Here is a 17,963-nt window from a genome sequence, read left to right as displayed (position 1 = left end):
GTTCAAGACATTGTTAGGGGATGTGTCCACTGTCCACAGCTTTTGTTGTCTATATATCCAGATCACCACTGCTATCGAAGGCGCATTACCCAGTCTGTTTTCACACCAAACTCGGAAGAAGGCGGCTATCACTTGACTGACGATGGTCATACAGGCGCTCGGCGACAGTCTTCAAACCTGAGGCATTCTGGCAGTTGCGAGTTTGCATTGACTTTGCAACGGGCTAAATTACGATACGTCGTGGAGGTTATGGACCGGTATTGTGTGCCCAAAGCCCGGCGTCTACATTACCAAATTACCTACCGGTCATGTGATATTTTCATGAAAACTCATTCCAAGAAAATTAAAATTGAAATAAAATGTGGCACATAACCCAGCCGCCCAAAACAGACTAGTGCCCCCATCAAGCGAGCCCTCACCACAGACTTTTCCATAAGTGGTTAGCGTCCCAATTACCCGATCCCACAACGGCAGCAAAAGTCACTCGACACTTCCTCCTCTCCATTCCTCTCGTCGACAACACATCGCGATACGCGCGCCCATCGCCCATCATGTGTACGTTGCCCTCTTCTGCGCCAGCTTCGATCAAGCAACACTTCGAAACCGTGAAATCATCCGCTTTTGCCGAAATCGAAGCATGCCGATAATGACCTTGAAGCTAACGTTTTCGCTCGATCTACAGCGCTCGTGTCCGGCGAGAAGACGAACTTCCAGTACATTCTGCGTCTCCTCAACACCAATGTTGAGGGTAAGCAGAAGATCATGTACGCCCTGACCCAGATCAAGGGTGTCGGTCGCCGCTACTCCAACTTGGTCTGCAAGAAGGCCGATGTCGATCTCAACAAGCGGTACGTTTTTCGATGGACAATCCAAAAAGCAGTCTCTGTATCGTCTACAAGTGTCTTCCCGATGTTCTCGGCTATGAACAACAAACGACCAAAGTATTTCAACTTTTTGTGGGCCCTTCACATCGCTTCGCCAAGCATGGATTACGACCATTTTGCGAAATTGGAACGTCTCTCGGCCAGGCTGGCGGCATCTTACAAATTTACACATCAAAACGAGCACGGCTAGAAGACACTTGCAGGCGTTGCAGAGATCCTCGCACAGAAGAATATGCACCCTACTTCAGAATGACACACTGACATACTATCTCTCTTGCAGTGCCGGTGAGCTTACCACTGAAGAGCTTGAGCGTATCGTCACCATCCTTCAGACCCCCACCCAGTACAAGATTCCCTCGTGGTTCCTGAACAGACAGCGTGACATTGTCGACGGCAAGGACACCCAGGTTGTCTCCAACGGTCTCGACAGCAAGCTCCGTGAGGATCTTGAACGCCTGAAGAAGATCCGCTCCCACCGTGGTCTTCGTCACTACTGGGGCCTCCGTGTCCGTGGCCAGCACACCAAGACTACTGGCCGCCGCGGTCGCACCGTCGGTGTCAGCAAGAAGAAGGGCTAAACCATTCGCTTTTCCTATTTATTTTCTGGGGGTTTATGGAGGGATTCCTTTACTGTCGGTGTGTTTCTATGGGCATCCGTGGGATCTTTTCCCTGCTGGACTGGGCGTGATGCTGGTCCCAAAAATGAAAATGAATCATACCAATTTGAAATGAACCAAACGCTGTGCTTTTTTTCTGCACATAGATTGCCATGTGTGGGGGCTCTTTTGCCCTCGTGCCTCGTAAGCAATGACCCCGGTCCATGGCCCTTTTTTCCAGTATCACGTTGTAGTATGGTGGCTTTCGTAGGCTGGCACCATCAACTCGATGCCTCTTAGATGTATCATCGTCGATTCAAGCGTGGAGTATCTACTATCTACGATCTTGAGCACATGAGCATTACGGTAGATCAGGCGTCCATGTCCGGGTTGCACGACACCAGAACCAGTACTGGATGTGGCCAACATCAAAGTGAGTTACCCACTCGTCAGCCCTCTAATGTGCGTTTTGAGCCAACATTTACGGCACTGTACTTTGCCCCAGCACAAGGCGTCTCTCTTTGTTCGACAACCCATTGAGTTGGCACAACAAGCGACGGTAATGGTCGATGTTGACCACCGGCTCAAATTGATGTAGGCTACCCGAGCAATCTGCCAGTACACAGTAATGTAGATACAAAAATTTCTCACATTTAGATTATGAAAGAGACTCGCGAACTATGGCGTGCGCTTTCTACAAAAGTTACTTCAAGGTTGACTGAGGTGTGATGTTGAATTTCGAACAGAAACAATACTTCGTGTACACATATACATCAACCAAAACGAGCCATCCTAAAGACAAGTCAAGTGCAGCCTGCGAAACAATTCCTCATCTCCGAGTGCGTGACCTTATTCGATCTGATCGACTTCAGATCAGGTACTCAAGGGTCGTATAGCTATGATTGTGAAAGCTTTCAAAACCACTCACCACCGAGCCAGCGGTTGAAGAACTCCAGACTGGCCTCGGGCTGGTCCATGGGAACCATGTGGCCACCACCATACAGACGCATGAAGGTGAAGTTGCCATGCGACTTGACTTGACCAATCTTCTTGCCAGTGTGCTCATTTTGCTCAATGGTGAGGTCCTTCAGTTCCTTCTTGGCGAACTGCTTCTGGCCAGGCCACTCAAGAGCCTCAGTCCAGGCCTTGTTGCCAAGCCAGTTGCAGATGAAGTCCGCGTCACCGGCGTAGATGAGCACGGGGATCTGCTCAATGAGACCGGGGACAAGACGGTGGTAAGGCTTCATCCAGTCACCGTGGAAGAGGAAGTTGCGGTTGATGTCAAAGTTGCATGAGTCGTAACCATCAACCTCAGCGCCAAGGGCCTCGCGGACCTTGGCCTGGTTGAGATATTCAGACACGTAACCCATGCCCTTGTAGCAAAGGTTAGAGGAATCCTCACACTTTCCACGGACATCGTAGACATTCTGGCCAGTGCGCTGGTAAGGGGCAAGGAGAGCGTTGTTGCAGTAGATGGAGGCGGGGACACAGACCCAGGCGCTCTCACTGTCATAGCACGACTGGATCATGGAGAGACAGCGAGGCAAGGCATTGTCCATCGACTGGCAGGAAGCCTCGTCGAGAACAGCGGGGTAACCACCATCACCGCAAGCCATGGGACGATAGTATTCGTACTGGGTCAGGCCATCGGTCAACCCGTTACCAATCAGTACAGACTTCAGGTTGATGTTGCGGTTCTTGTGAGACAGGATCTCCGAAGCAAAGACGGGGATATAGTGGCCGGCGTAAGACTCGCCAGCAATGTGGAAGTCCTGCTTAGCATACTCGGGGAACTGTTTGAAGAACAAAGACATCAGAGCATAGACGTCCTTGCCTGCAGCGACGGTGTCGCTAACACTGCTTCCGCTGTAGGAGTATCCCACGTTGACGGGCTGGTCAAGGAAAATCACAGACGCATTGGAGTTCCAAGAGTAATCATTGTAGACCAGCTCAATCTTCTTGTTGACAGAGCTGGGTCCAAGCTCCATGAACAGACCAGTCAGGGAAGAACAACCAGGCCCACCGTTCAACCAGAGAACGACGGGATCATTTTTGGGGTCGTTGCGAGACTCAAAGAACCCTTTCATAATACGTCAGGACCACGCGACCGTCAATGAAAGGATAAGTGACTTCGACTTACAATAGAAGAGATGCTTGTCGTTCTCGTTGTCATCCAGATACCCACTGTATTGCTTGACGTGGGGATCCACACCCAGAGCGCTCGGGTCCACTTTCTTCACGCGGAGATCGTAAGACTCCAGCTTGCCGCTGATCTCACGCTCTTTCTGGCCATCGGCACCAGACACCCAGATGTTCTGCACATCCTTTCCACGGACAACGTGGTCCCAGTGTGAGTCAGGACGACGAGTGTGCTTCTTAGGGAGTGACAACATAGGGGCATGGTCCATGGTGTTGGGGAACTGGTGGGCAACCTCTTCCCAAAGACCACGGGCCTCATCGGACAGAGAGCTGAACTCATTCTTGAGCTTCTCCAGTGGCTCGAAAACAGCATCAGCTCCCTTCTTGGCCCAGTCTTCGAGAACATTTGAGCCCATCTTGGCCCAATCCTCAACAATGTTTGAGCCCTGCTTGGCCAGATCCTCGGCGTGCTCACGATGAGCGCCCATCACCTGCTGGAGAGGGGGAGCCGCTGCCGAAGCGGCTCCCACCAGCAATGTTGCCGGCAAAAGTCTCATGATGACTTTGAAGCTTAGACTGAAGAGAAGATATAGACCACCTGCGATTTGCTGATGAAAACGGGTACCTGCGTAGGAAGAAGCTCTTATCAGCAAGGGATCAGGCTGCCAGGCAGAAGATGATGTGGAACGATGGCAAAGATGGAGGACGGAGACGGGTGGGAGATTATCTCCGACATACAGGATAGTAATTGCTTCGATAAAGATGATGGAGCACGACACAGGACCAACAACAGTGCCTGAGATCGGACAGAGAGGTCTATGGGGGAGCACAGGTGGTTGGGGAAGGAGATGGAACCTTGGAAGCGATGACGCCGGATGAGGAGTCTCCGCCAGATAAGCCGTCTCGCCCCGTGACTCGCTGAGTCATGCGGGGAAAATGGAACCTTCCTATACAGGAAGCGGTCAGCACGAGGTGACGCGATACAGTCCCGTGATATGAATTGTACATGGCTACATGCTACGATGCTGCTAGTTCGATTTGCGAGTTCTGCCGATCATCCCTTGCTCCTGATCTATAGAGGCGGGAGTCGGACTCGGCAGTGATTATGTCGGTAATATACAAGTTAATAACAGGTACTCATCTACCGTACATTAGGTACCAGGCAGGAAGATCATTTATCTGTCGGACCTTGGCAAGCTTTGAGATAGAGGGACAACACGTACATCGTACCTGATGCATCTGTCAAAGATTAGTATCTTACTATTGATCAGCAGATAGTAGCGTTTGCAAGGGTTCTTCTGGTATGTCCGATGATTCTTGCGTGGGTCATTTAGGAACTCTTCGAGGCTTTGCGAGGGTCTCTACAGGCAACTTTCCCAATGATAAACATTAAGGTTATGGACCCACACCAGGAATCGTCTTGGTGTAGGTCTGCAATTGCATACCAAGTGACTGAGACGTCAGATGGGGAGAGAGAGATCGACTATTGTCATGGATGGGACTGTAATTCTGTCAGTGTCTAGCCTCCAAGCAAGCACAATCTGAATCTGGTGCCCGCACGAGTAACTAGCCCCCAAGGCTGCTGACTCAGCACCTTTCCTGTCCCGTCCGCCTGGGCGGGCTCCGTCCCAGCTCGGGAAAAAAGTGCCTGATCATGAGGGGCACCAAGCACCGTTCAAACGAATTCGAGAAGAATTTCAAGATCTGAACTTACAGATTCGTGTGAAGTTGGAGTGCATTGCTGATTTTGCTCAACTGCTGGATCTGGTCCCGAAGGCGCACTCCCATCGTTGAGATCACCCAAAATTAATCAAAAGCATTTCGTCATACCGTCAAAATGCCGATCAATCAACCTTCAAACCAGATTAAATTCACGAACGTGTCTATCGTTCGTTTGAAAAAAGGTGAGTGGTTGCGAAAATACCTACTGAGCTACTAGCTAGTCACTCACGCCCGTCCATTCGCTCAGGCAAAAAGAGATTTGAGCTCGCATGCTACAAAAACAAGCTGCTCGAATACCGATCGGGCGCCGAAAAAGATCTCGACAATGTCCTCCAAGTTCCAACAGTCTTTCTTTCCGTGTCGAAAGCCCAGACAGCCCCTGCCGCGGAATTATCGAAAGCGTTTGGTGCTGATACTCCCCGTGATGAAATCTTGCAGGAGATTCTACGAAAAGGCGAGGTGCAAGTCGGTGAACGTGAGCGGAAAGAAGTTCTCGAGCGTGTCGAGAAGGAGGTTCTGGACATCGTTTCAGGGAGACTAGTCGACCCAAACACCAAGCGGGTGTACACATCTGGAATGATCTCAAAGGCCCTGGATCAGTTGCTGTCCGCGAGCGGTCAGCAACAGCAACAACAACAACAGCAGAATGGAGAAGCAAATGGGGCTGGAGACGAGCTGCCGAAGAAGCCCATGTGGACCGGAGTCTCTTCGAATCGATCGGCGAAGAGTCAAGCGTTGGATGCGATGAAGGCACTAATCGCGTGGCAACCCATCCCCGTGATGCGAGCGCGAATGCGTCTACGAGTGACTTGTCCTGTATCTCTGTTGAAGCAGTCCGTCAAAGCTGCCCCAGTCGCAAATGCAGTCAGGGAAGAGAAGCCATCAGGGAAAGGAGGCAAGAAGGGAGGAAAGGGAAACAAAAAGTCCAAGCGGGATGACTCCGAAGACGAGGCTGGCGCGTCCGGCAGCGAGGCTGCACTCAAAGCCTCCGGAACAGTCAAAGACAAGATTCTGACCTACATTGAAGCAGTCGAGTCGCAAGAAACGAGCGGTGATGAATGGGAGGTGGTAGGCTTTGCCGAGCCGGGAGCTTTCAAGGGGTTGAATGACTTTATCGGCACCGAGACTCGTGGCCGAGGCCGTGTGGAGGTGTTGGACATGTCCGTGACACATGAAGATTGAAATTTTTTTTTCAAATCAATTTTCGCGTGTGAAAGAAAGGCATGCGACAGCCGCTTGAAGTGGCGATGGCTACAGTATATTGCGCGACGACCGTGATGTCTTCAGTAAACAATGCAAATGACATGATACCTACATTTTCCGCAAGAAGCTCATCATCTGGTGGTGTCAGTCCTACAACCATGTAAAATTAGGGCAGAGGTCTGCGTCCCAGACTTTTCCACTACGCATTTCAATGCCTTGACAGGGACGGTACCCGAAGCCTGAGTTTTTCTGAACATGTTTTCACTTTGCTGTCTGCTGACTGATGAACTCGGGCTGTCAAACTTCGGCTTCTGCCTGTTAGAAAGTAGCGAATTTTGCCATCGAGCGAGCTTCTGAAAGCTCGCTGCAGAGAATTCCAAGCTAAAGCGACAAAATTCTAATTTCAAAGTAGTGAAAGCTCAATTTCCAAGGATAGAACTAATTAGCAGATCAAGCAAGTCCCAAACGCTACTTACATGGGTAACATTGGCGTGAAGATCCTCGGACCTCAGCTTGGTTCAGCGTCACCATATCCCAGTACATGAAGGGTATTGACGCATCAAAAGCAAAATGATTTGGAAATCCACATGTTAAGTCACAAAATAAGAGCAGGGTAGACGAAGCAAAAGCAAAAGCGTCAAACATTCTCAAAAACAACAATCAAAAACAATAAAGGGTATCTCGGTAAGCGCGTCAGCCCCTCCCGGGGCAGTCAGAGTACCACTACTGTACTGGCAACTCGACTCCATATGTCACTCGTGTTTGGGCCCCCATTCAGGGTTTCCGCCTCGACCAAAAAGCATTGCAACGTTCAATGCCATTCAACCAGCAATCACTCCATTGCAGCACGCATGTCGATCGAGTCACAACCCGTGACCAATAGCACGAGGTTCTTCCCTGGCCCCAGCTCCTTTGCCAGATCAATGGCTTTCAGCACAGCGTGACTCGAGTCCAGCCCGGACAAGATGCCCTCATGGTGTTGTAAGGTTTTGAACCCGTCCAGGGCTTCCGCGTCCGTGGCAGTCCGAATTCGAACGCGACCACTCTCCTTCCAATAAGCCAGCTCAGGCCCCACCGTTGAGAGGTTCATGTCAGGTGAGATCGAGTGACAGTCGAGGATTTGCCCATCGTCATTCTGCAACATCAAGGTTCGCGCACCCTGGAGAACACCCATCGAGCCCTCGGTCAGCGTGGCTGCTCCTGCACTCTCGACGCCTATCAGACGGATAGCCGGGTTATGAAGGAAAGGTCGGAATAGGCCCACGGCACCTGCACCACTACCAACGGCGGCAATGAGAGCATCGGGCTGGCGTCCAGTCTCTTGATGCATCTGGATCGCGACCTCTTCGCCCATTCGCTGTTGGAAGGTGCGTGTTAAGGTTGGGATGGGGTTAGGACCCACCGGCCCACCCATCAGATAGTATGCAGTCTCATGGTTGCAGACCGAATAGCGGAGAGCCTCTGTGATGGCGGCGCGCAGCGTGCCCATGCCGGACGGGGTGCGCGCGGTCAGAATCTTGGCCCCGAGCATCTTCATCTCGAGAACATCTTCGCTCTGCGACTGTGCGTCATCTGCACCCATGACCACCACACACCGCAGATTCAAGCGAGCACACATTGCCGCCGTGAAGGTGCCATGCTTGGCCGAGGCACAATCGGTGACCACTTCTGCACGGCCCATTCTGCGAGCCAGCAACAGTTGGCCGATGATATTGCGGGTCTTGTGGCTGCCGTATTCGTTGAGATCTTCACGCTTGAGCCAAATCTGAGCTCCCCGGCCAACTCCGTGAGATTACCGGCCAATTGCAGAGAAGAATTCTGAGTCCGGTCGAAGCTGGCAAACTCTTTCCAGAAAGAAGGATCCGAGATGGCCGACTCAAAGGCACGAGTCAGCTCGTCGAGGAATCCGATGATGGATTCGGGCGCGAACCGGCCCCCAAAAGAGCCATAGCCATTGAACGATATGGGTGGCGGCGTGGGCCTACGGTCAAGCTGCAAGCCACACACAGAGCGGAACCCATCTGGGAGAGATGAGTTGTCTTCGAGTCTGCTGTTTGTGCCGGAGGTCACGGAAGAGTTATCACAGGCTCCTGTGGTGGACGCGAGAGCAGACTCTGCAAAAGAGCTGTCCAAAGAAGATGCACAAGTGATGTTGGCTCTCGCTCTGATTGATGGAATTGCCGGTGGTGGGCTGTTGCAGCCAGCCTGAGTCTGGTCATGAGCCGCGAACTGGGAGGTAGGAAGAGGGACTGTGATGACGGGAGTGCTCGGAATTGATTTGATTGTCACGCTACGTGGAGGTACCTCGGGCGACTGGTCGGTGCCAGGCACCTTGGAGGCCCGTGAGAAGCAAAAGAGCTTTTGAATGGTTCGTCGCATGGCGATTGATGACAGAGAAGAGAGAGAGGGAGAGAGAGAGAGGGAGGGAGAGAAAGACAGAGATTGAAGGCAAGCTCAATATGCGTCGAGAGAACCGAGGAAAGAGGAGAAGAATGAAGTCCCACACATGCAGCGAGTGTTTTCAAAGGCAGTGCATCTGCAACGCATGCAAAGAGAAAGATGTCGGTCAAAAGGATCAGGGTGATGGCCAACTTTCACATAGGAAGTGTTTCCAATGAGTCCAGTTTCACAGTGGACTATGCACGTTGATGGCTAGGTTCCCATTCACTTCCCACGTGGAGATGATATGAGAGAGAGATGAAAAAGCGAGAAATCCGAGGTTTGGGCAACGAGAATCAATGATGAAGCTGAGTGAGGATTGGGAGATTGAAGGGATTCGAAACTTGAAAGAAGTGAAACGCCTGGCTCTGGCGTGACTTAAATAAACAAAAGAATCCATTACAGCTCTCAGACGACCTCGACGTTCTGTCTATGGAGTAATTCAATACAAGCATTCTGTACGAACTACGAACTACTTGTGAGCAGTGGGTACCGTTTCTGTTGTCTGCCCTATACTGGAGTAAGTTTTTAGTGTACTCGATGGTTCGAGCCCCACAGGGCAGCACGTCAAAGCACTACGTATTTTGTTGTTTCTTTTTTTTTCTTTGTTTTCTTCCTTCGATCTACATTTTGCCTCGGGGTCGTTTCGAGGAGAAAGAAAAAGCAGAAATTCCACTCGCGAAAAAAAAAAAACGAGGCATGACTCTCAAGAATCAGTCGTTGTGGTCCGTAAGGTCATGATTTTCATGTTATATCGGTGGTGCCGGTGGAGACCAGCTGCACCAAAGTGGATTTTTATCGACAAAGTATGTACCCAGACTGTCGCAGCGAGTCCAGCGAGTCCTGCGACCCCGTCCACTTGCCTGTACCGACAGATTCGACACTCCCCCCTAGCTGGAAGCATTGAATCTCGCTTGCCTCAATACATTCATGTAATGGTGTGGATCTCGGCGTCCGAGTTCCAGGCATCGCCTTGAACCGGAGACCTCTGACCCTGTTTGTCTGCTCTGGGAAGCTCTTACCGCCCAGTTCCAAGCACGCGGTTGGCTCCACCCCGGACCGTCCCAGAAGTTACCTGAGAATGCTCCTGACCAATCGGTCGATGCATTTTTTGCACTACCACAGTGCGGGCCACAGAAGTGCAATGTAGTGAATGTACAGTCTCCGGTACATACAGCGTACCGAGTGAGCGAATAGTCCATTTTTCCAAAGTCGTAACTGTGCTAGCGGGAATATTTCAGATGGACAAGGTTTGAAAGATCATGTGAAGACCACATGTGGCTAGGATTCGGGTTGTGGTGGTCAAGTATCGGTCCAGAAGCTGTGATTACAGCCACTGAATTAACCAACCCAAGGGACGGCTACGTAATCATTTCCGACTTCGTAAGCCATGAAAGTGTGTGTTTCATGATACTGCAGATAGGATTGCACTGACGGAGAATGGCAATCATATTTCCCAAGACGAAGAGGTGATTTGATTACGGGTATGATCCTCTCGAGAATGTAACTCCTATAGCCGCCGACATTGTGCCGAGTCGAAGCACATCTCGTCATGGGAACATCTATCAAGGTCAGCTGGGTACGAGCAACAATTTCTGATTGGATCAGTGTGAGAATGCGGCTTAGATTCACGAGACTCTAGGTCTTAGGTGCAAAATTGAAATTCTCATCTAATGGCTATGAGGAAAATCAGACACGGGGATGAGACAACTTCTCCACTGCTGGAAATTTCTTGGAAACTGACAGACTACAATAAGTAATACCTCAATTTAGTTCTCGTCCTCGAGGCCAATAGGCTTGTGTTTCCAGGTAATACGCTCTACTATTTCGTTGTGTCCACTCACTTGTCTAGTCCTGGCAGTCTCGTCACAGAGTCGTAGTTTGAGTCAAATACGGTTTCTCTACCGTGGACTACCAATTACGGTGTTCGGTTAAAGCTTTTGGTATATGCTCAGCCTTACATCTGTTCTGTTCAGGATTCAGTAGCTTATTAGACCAGATCACCGCTTGTGTTTTTTTTTTTCCTTTTCAAAAAAGAAAAATCCAAATCGGATCATTTCCTTCTAAATCTGATCATTTCCTTGTTCATCTACATGAGAACTGTGGAGGAGCAAACTTTAGATCCAGAAAGTATTGAACATATCAATATGATGGTTCGTCTACCTCACTAGCTTGGCTCGTGGTCTGCCGATCTTCAAAGATCGTTCATCTTAGCAGTAATGCGATCTATCTACTTACCCAGCTGGTACCATCTCATGCAGTGATGTGAGGCTGAGCCTCCTTCCGCGCTACATCTGGAACAGGTCTCACGACCCAGTTGGGCGAACGCGACTATCCCCGTACTATTGTATCGTGGCGGTGGAACCCGGCCCTCATGATCCGGTCGACCCAGTATCTTGGCCTTGGGGACTGTGGCCTTCAGCCTGCTCCTAGCACGTTAGCGAGATCCGGTAACCCGGTGAGGATGATGTCGAGGGGGTGCATAGATCGACGATGTTCGCAGGATTTTCATGCCAGTAGATACTCTCTTCTCATCCGTAGCGCCCATTGTCGATCGACATGTGGCGGTCAAGGAAGGGATGAAATCATTATCATCTGAAAGTCACGATGATTGGTCGTTTGAGGGCATTTTCTCTCACATCGAGTGCATATTTTTGGTGTCTCGCAAACCCAATCGGCTTCCGAGCTGAGATAGACTGCGGGCAACTCGAGGCATTACTGTACGTAGCGTGTGTTGTTTGGCGGTTGTTGGGGCTCTTTTCCTCTTTTCCCACGCAAAACACGATAGGAAGTCATCCTTCCATTTGAGACACTGCGCACACTGTCACCGAATTTAGCTCTGACCTCCATAGGATTTACAGCAGCAGGAGCCACTCGACTGTGAGGATCACAAGACGAACCTAATCATACTGAGGAGCTAGAAGCCAAAGTCCCCCTTCTATGAGATTTTCTCGCCTCACTCTACATCTTTTTCAAGATCGAGTTGGCTGGCAAGGCACAACGTGTTCCAGCCCGATGGTATGGGACCAATTTCTTGAAACGATAAGTACTGTCGACTCGGGGACTTTTCTCGTCAGGCGAATTTTCTTTTCTCCCTCGCGTGGAATATTCTCCTGCTCTCCCGAGAGAACTCAAGTTCCATCTCCATGGGAGCTGGGAACAAGCAACAATACCCACTTTCACAGGAGAAAAAGAAAGCATCAAGATCCACATGGATGCCTCCGGGGATGAGTTCCGGGCTTCAACCCGTGGACTTTGGTGTGCTAGGGACGGGACAGCCACGATCAACACCTGCTTCCCCGGTGATCGGGCAGCTGTGGCGGTAAGGAAAAGCAAGATGATGTTCGAAATCCCTGAAGATTGCAACTTTGGGAGAAGAAAAAAGAAAGAAAAAAAAAGAACTTCAAGAACGATCGATCCATCTGCACGGAAGGTCCCCGATTGCATATTGAAGACAAGGGCGTCCACGGTCATGTGACCAGGTTGAGGCTGCTCGGCGCCGCGCTGTTCATGTGTCATGTGGACAGTGGCACATTTTAGCGAAACGACCATTGTTTGGTTTGGTTTGGTCTCTTTCGGAAAGACTCGATTGCCTCTGGAGTCCATAACCGGCATCGCCAACTTTCATCCGATGATCTCTGATCAGTTGTTCTACTTGGAATATTTTTGGACCTATGCCATCAGCCTCCTCCTCCTCCTCCTCCTCCTCCTCCTCCTCCTCCTCCTCCAGTCCCAGCCACCTGAGACTACTCGGGATTTAGTTCGCTATGGAATCTCGCCGACATCCCCGATCTACGGTCTGCCGAAAGGGGGATTTTTATTTTGCCCATTGTCAGAATTGTTTAATGTACAGTACGTTCGAGACACGCTAAGATCGGGCGTGGTGGGTCATTGACAAAGGTACAATTGGACAGGTAAGGTTTAAAGGTACTCCCAGAGTCCGAGGTCCCTCCAGACGGTGTCCATTTGTCTTACATCATCTGCTGTCACGAGCGTGAACCACTGAACCTTTCGAGTCTCGATCTCCAAGGAGACGGGCTACTTTGTTTTTTTATTTTTCTTTGCTGGATGAGATATTCGAAACTGGACCGAATGCGACTTGTATGATTAGTCAATACGAAACCACTGCTGAAAACCCCTCTCAAGTCCATCAGAGTCAGAACCACGCCAACAACAGAAAGAAACTTGACCTCGTGAAAGAACAGTCCCACTCGTGTTTTTTTTGATTTTCCTTTGACACTCCCGGAAGATCAGAGGGCAAGATCCTCTGCTCTGAAAAATGAGACCTGTCATGAAATGTTGCTTTTCTTTCTTTCTTTTTTTTTTTTTTCTTCTCTCGGGGATCGCACCCAGCATCGTGGAAGCTCTGCCTTGAGAGAAGTCCGGTGCAGGGTGGATTTTTCTCCACCAGCTCAGGAGATACGGGACCTTGGGTTCGTGTCAGTAGGTTGTTCTGCATGAGACCTTTGCAGCCCAACAAATCAAGTGGACAATTTACAGTCCATATAGTACATTTAGGACATTTAGGACATTGAGTACATTTTGGTACATTTGGTACATGAGTACCTAGGTACATTAGTACCCTCGGGGACAATGGGCGCACGTTAATTATAATCATAATGATACTGCAGATTTGGGAAAGCCGTCATGTCCAACCATGAGCGAGGAACGCAAAATGCCACAGCACAATTTACGAGTCCAGTCCATAGGGATTGCTCCAGAATTCCCCATCATCAATTTTGATTTGCGTTGTCGACACTGGTAGGACAAAGAAACGCTAAGTCCTCGTGAGACTCGAACCAGATCATGTAGGCTGGCAGTTATGGGGCATAAATAGTCCTACACCTCCCTCCCCTTCCCTCGTCGTGAGACGTCCTTCTCAGGAGTGAATTCGATCATCGACAGATTCCGGGTTACACCAACAGGTCTGATCGGACGTCCTTGTTCATACTTTTGACGGTCTCATTTTACCTTTTTTTTTCTTTCATTGTTCCACGGTCTTTCCCACGTGGCCCACGCAGTTCAATTCACAATGTCCAACATGCGGTCTGGTACCAGCGAGGGTGTGGATTGGAAACTCGCCCTTTGGCTGTCGTACAAGATAACTAAGAAGCTTGCCTGTCATGCGGTGCATTCACATCACTAGGACAGATGGTATTTGTCTGTGAGTATTTCCCAGCTTCTTAATTTCAAGTACTATCGGTCGTTCGCTTCAGAGATGCCGTGAGATCATGACTGACTCAAACGGGAGAGCCATTAGATTCTCATGACTATTTGCTGCTGTGTCATTTCCTCGGCGCGGTTTCCATGAAGACTCAACAGCATCTATCTGTTCGTCAATCAATCCGTCCGCACTGGGCGATTTGAGCAATATGTCAATTCTCGAATCATCTGTCATGGGTCTCATGACCTTGTTCCCTGGTCGAGAGTATCTTTCTCTTCACTCGACGTCCAACGAAACACTTCCACCACGTTGACATGCGCCCTTTCACAGCCTCTTCATATATTCTCTACTGCACTCTCACGATGCCCTCCCCCCCCCCCCCCCCCTTCAATCTGTGAAGCACCTCCCACCCTCGAATGAGTCAACGCCTATCGGAACTTGAATCTCCCCCCCCATCATCCATTCATCCGTCCGTCTTCATGAATCATGCCCCTCACATCCACCTGTCAACATGAAGCTGGATCTTCATTCTTCCAGACCATGTCATTTTCTGTGTTTGTTTTTTTCCCTCGGATTCCTACTCTCTTGAAATCGCTCTTCCCTCCAGCTCGTGGCCCTCCTTGAAATCCCCATCGATCAGAGCCAGTCCCCACAACAGGACCCCCCCCCCCATCGGCCCCGGTGCTCCCCAAATCAAACAAAAAACTCTAAATCACCAACTTCCAAACGGCGCTCCACTTCCCGCCATCCCAAACATCAACCGCCCGTGCTCGTCCACTCAACGTCTCTCTACCTGACCTACTGTGGGATCACAGCCAGGAGCAAAGCAAAGCAACAAAGGCCTCGCTCTACTTCTCATCGCGCAGAATGTTCGCTCCATTCTACAACCGTATAACTCATGCACCGGGGTAACCATGTCGCCGATATTCCGCCTTTCCTCTCCCAGGTGAAAAGGAAAAACGTCATCCCAAACCAGGCCTTTCCCTTGAATCTGATTCCCGGGCACAAGAGGGACGGGACCTGGATCCGGCATCGATCTCCAGGCACAGCCCTACGCCCTGTGGTGCCGGTGGTACATTCGAGCGCAGAGTTTCCAACCCGCTAGACACAAATAATGACGGATTGATGTTTCTTTTGTTGAAGGGGGGTGATTGTTGCCATCAATTGAGAGTCCTTGGTTATATTTGAGCGTTCCTTCCTGCCCTCGGCGTCTTGATTCGTTCGTTCTTGTTAGTCTCGTGATGTTTTTTTTTTTTGACCTTTGAGCTTACACCATGGGTGGGTTGAGGTTGTTTTGCGTTTTTGAAGCTTGGTGTTTGATGAATTTTCAATGCTTGTGTTGGTGACCGGGGTGATGCCTTGTTGTTCGGGTTTGCTCTTGCGTCTCTGCTTCTTATTGCTTGTTCAAGCTCTCGACTCAATACATGATTACGTCAACTTGAAATACTCTCAACAATTATACATGTGTAATCTTGAATCTGTTTCATTATCTCCTCCAACTTTTTGGACTCATCTATCGACTAACAAACAAACGGTCTAGTCCCTGGGCGGGAAGGAAAACAAAGACACACCAAAAATAGATTCTCGAGCCGAGGTGGGCATGGATCAGAGAATAATCAAAAACGCCAAAAGGTAACGGGTATACGCTCAAAATGCAGGGTTGGATAATCAAGTGTCAAACAGGCAACGGGGTAGATGGAAGGGTGAGGATGAGGGTGAGGGTGGAGGAAGATTGAAGAGGACGAGCAAAGCGGTCAATCGAGAACAAAAGTAACGGCTCGGTTTCGCGTCACGCTGAGATGGGAGGGGGAAGAGAATCAGGCGAAGAGACCACCATCTGGGCTCCAGCCACATGAGGTCTCTTTCATCAAGCCTGTCAAAGGGCCTCGAAAATCATCAATGTGATTTCTGAGGCTTGGAGAGACGGCAGAGGGTCGGGTCCGAAGACCGATTCTGCGAGGTCGTCAATCCTGAACCTGAAACGGAACGATGGAATCCGTTCCCGCGGGGTGGAGACGGCATCGAAGTGATGGCGACATCGAGTCGCCGGTGAAAGGTAATGTCGAATTTGTAGTGCGAAAAACAAACGTTGGAAGCGGGCGGGTGAGATGGGCAGTCATGCATCGCAAAATGTTGCCCAGTCAAGGCAATCCAAATTCCCATTGGCAGGACATGTGGGAGAAGATGAAAGAGGGCAATCCAGGGCAACCCTTCTTGCATCGTCATTCCGCGCGAAGGGAATCTCGAAGCCTTTAGCCGCAGACCTGCACAGCGTTCAAAGCCCGCATCAGATCCTCCGGTGCGAACGGAAGTCCCTTGGCTTTGCTGAGCGGGGGCATCGGGTAAGGCGACGCCGCTGGGGAGAGAGCTCGGACAATCGGTGACGTGTAACGGATCGACTCCTTCAGCAAAACGATCGGGTCATCTGAAGGGTCATAGCCGGTCACGGGATGATCCTCGGGCAGTAGCGTCATCAGCGAACCCGAGTAACTTTCCGAATTGGAATTGACGGCGGTGGAGGACTGCGAGCCGACGGTGGGGCGGCTCAAGTCCAGCGAGTCCGACAACTCGGCAGGAACGGATGCGTCGGGATTTTGGAGACCTGAGGCATCAAGGGGAGCGAGTCAGCACCGAATGTGGAGTCATTGCATCTCGGGTAAATCGGCGAGGGTGCACAGCGGGCGTGGTAGAGGTGGAAAAGAAGAGAGGGGGGAAATGAAAGGCAAGGAATATCGCTGCGACAGAAAAAAAAAACCGAAGAGAATAGAGGAACTTCATGAGTCGAGAGTCGTATCCTCTTTCCCCTTTTGGGTGAAACGGTTCAGAAATTACCCGCGAGGTCATGACTGACATTCCATCCTCAATCTGAGGCGTCCCAACATTTTCTCTGTTTCGGCCGGCAATGGTGGTGATGGTGGTGGTATTGGAGAAAGTGATAGGGCAATATATGTTTAGTACATACCTGGGTCGATCGGCACGCCGTCGTCGTCGGGCGAGATATCGTCGTAATCATCACTATCCAGCGGGTCCAGAGGGCCTAGCGAGTCATTTGGCGGCAGGTCGTACGTGGCGCACGGAGACAGGGACAGATCTGACGGCCTGGGATGATCGGCCATGGCGCCGTCAAACGACCAGGCTGCCAGGCGTTTTTGATGTTCCTTGTCGAATGGTCCCTTGAATTTGGAGGGAGGGATCTCGCCGCGACGATAGTATTCCACTTTGGGTTTGCCGGCCTTTTCAGCCTTGCCAGCAGAGGGACGGCGGAAGACCCGTTTGACGCGATCCCGGAACGACATGGTAGTGCACGATGGATGTGAAGAGGATCTTTCACTCGAGATGGGGGTGTTTCGGGTGTGCAAGATTCGATTTGTGAAAGCACGGCGAGATGGATCGTAGATTTGAGCAATTTGAAGCGTTCGTATCGTGATCGAATTCGTGTCAAGTTCCCGTCGGAAAGATATCCCGGAGTGAGAAAGTCGTGTCGTATAGATCAGCCCGCGGGCAAACCCTCACAGTTGCAGACCACCTGTAGTCCTAGGTTGAGAGGGGAGGCCGAGAATGTGCAAGCACGTAGAACCGGGGAACCGCTGAAAAGACAATGGAATCATTTCATGAAGAGGGGAGATTGGTCTGAGGGCGAAATGGGGAAAATCTGGGGGGGGGGGGGGGGGGGATACAACAGAAGAAAGAAAGAAGGCCAGTGGAAGGGCCAGGGAGGATGTGGTGTCGATTATAGGCACGACGGGAAGTACAACAGTACTGGTATGGCCATGGAGGATGGAGTATGGAGTCTATGGAGTCTATGGACTATGGACC

At 50.5% G+C, this 17,963-nt stretch overlaps 5 protein-coding genes across 5 annotated transcripts; 2 read left to right on the top strand and 3 right to left on the bottom strand.

Annotated features, from left to right (window-relative positions):
- Positions 1 to 395: 395 nt before the first annotated feature.
- N7539_006473 (40S ribosomal uS13 domain-containing protein) lies at positions 396 to 1,462 on the top strand (the record flags this gene model as incomplete). The annotated part of the gene is made up of 3 exons (XM_056936075.1): positions 396 to 555; positions 683 to 848; positions 1,165 to 1,462. Coding segments are annotated over 3 exons (624 nt in total), but the record flags the coding sequence as incomplete, so codon positions are not given.
- A 932-nt stretch (positions 1,463 to 2,394) lies between these two features.
- On the bottom strand, positions 2,395 to 4,176 carry cp3 (carboxypeptidase C PRC1; the record flags this gene model as incomplete). Its single annotated transcript, XM_056936074.1, has 2 exons — positions 2,395 to 3,560; positions 3,621 to 4,176. 2 exons carry the CDS (start codon positions 4,174 to 4,176, stop codon positions 2,395 to 2,397), a joined length of 1,722 nt encoding a protein of 573 aa, XP_056788998.1.
- Positions 4,177 to 5,456: 1,280 nt separating this feature from the next.
- On the top strand, positions 5,457 to 6,523 carry N7539_006471 (guanine nucleotide exchange factor SDO1; the record flags this gene model as incomplete). The annotated part of the gene is made up of 2 exons (XM_056936073.1): positions 5,457 to 5,523; positions 5,589 to 6,523. 2 exons carry the CDS (start codon positions 5,457 to 5,459, stop codon positions 6,521 to 6,523), a joined length of 1,002 nt encoding a protein of 333 aa, XP_056788997.1.
- Positions 6,524 to 7,376: 853 nt separating this feature from the next.
- Positions 7,377 to 8,923, bottom strand: N7539_006470 (tryptophan synthase; the record flags this gene model as incomplete). The annotated part of the gene is given in 2 exon segments (XM_056936072.1): positions 7,377 to 8,326; positions 8,341 to 8,923. 2 exon segments carry the CDS (start codon positions 8,921 to 8,923, stop codon positions 7,377 to 7,379), a joined length of 1,533 nt encoding a protein of 510 aa, XP_056788996.1.
- A 7,476-nt stretch (positions 8,924 to 16,399) lies between these two features.
- Positions 16,400 to 17,443, bottom strand: N7539_006469 (uncharacterized protein; the record flags this gene model as incomplete). The annotated part of the gene is made up of 2 exons (XM_056936071.1): positions 16,400 to 16,749; positions 17,110 to 17,443. The coding sequence occupies 2 exons, from the start codon at positions 17,441 to 17,443 to the stop codon at positions 16,400 to 16,402; spliced, it is 684 nt and encodes a 227-aa protein (XP_056788995.1).
- Between the last annotated feature and the right edge of the window lie 520 nt (positions 17,444 to 17,963).

This window comes from Penicillium diatomitis (assembly GCF_028827545.1).
Source record: "Penicillium diatomitis strain IBT 30728 chromosome Unknown utg000008l_segment0_segment0, whole genome shotgun sequence".
Taxonomy (NCBI): Eukaryota; Fungi; Ascomycota; class Eurotiomycetes; order Eurotiales; family Aspergillaceae; genus Penicillium; species Penicillium diatomitis.
Note: the sequence above shows the minus strand (reverse complement) of the source record. Positions and strands in the feature narration are given on the sequence as shown.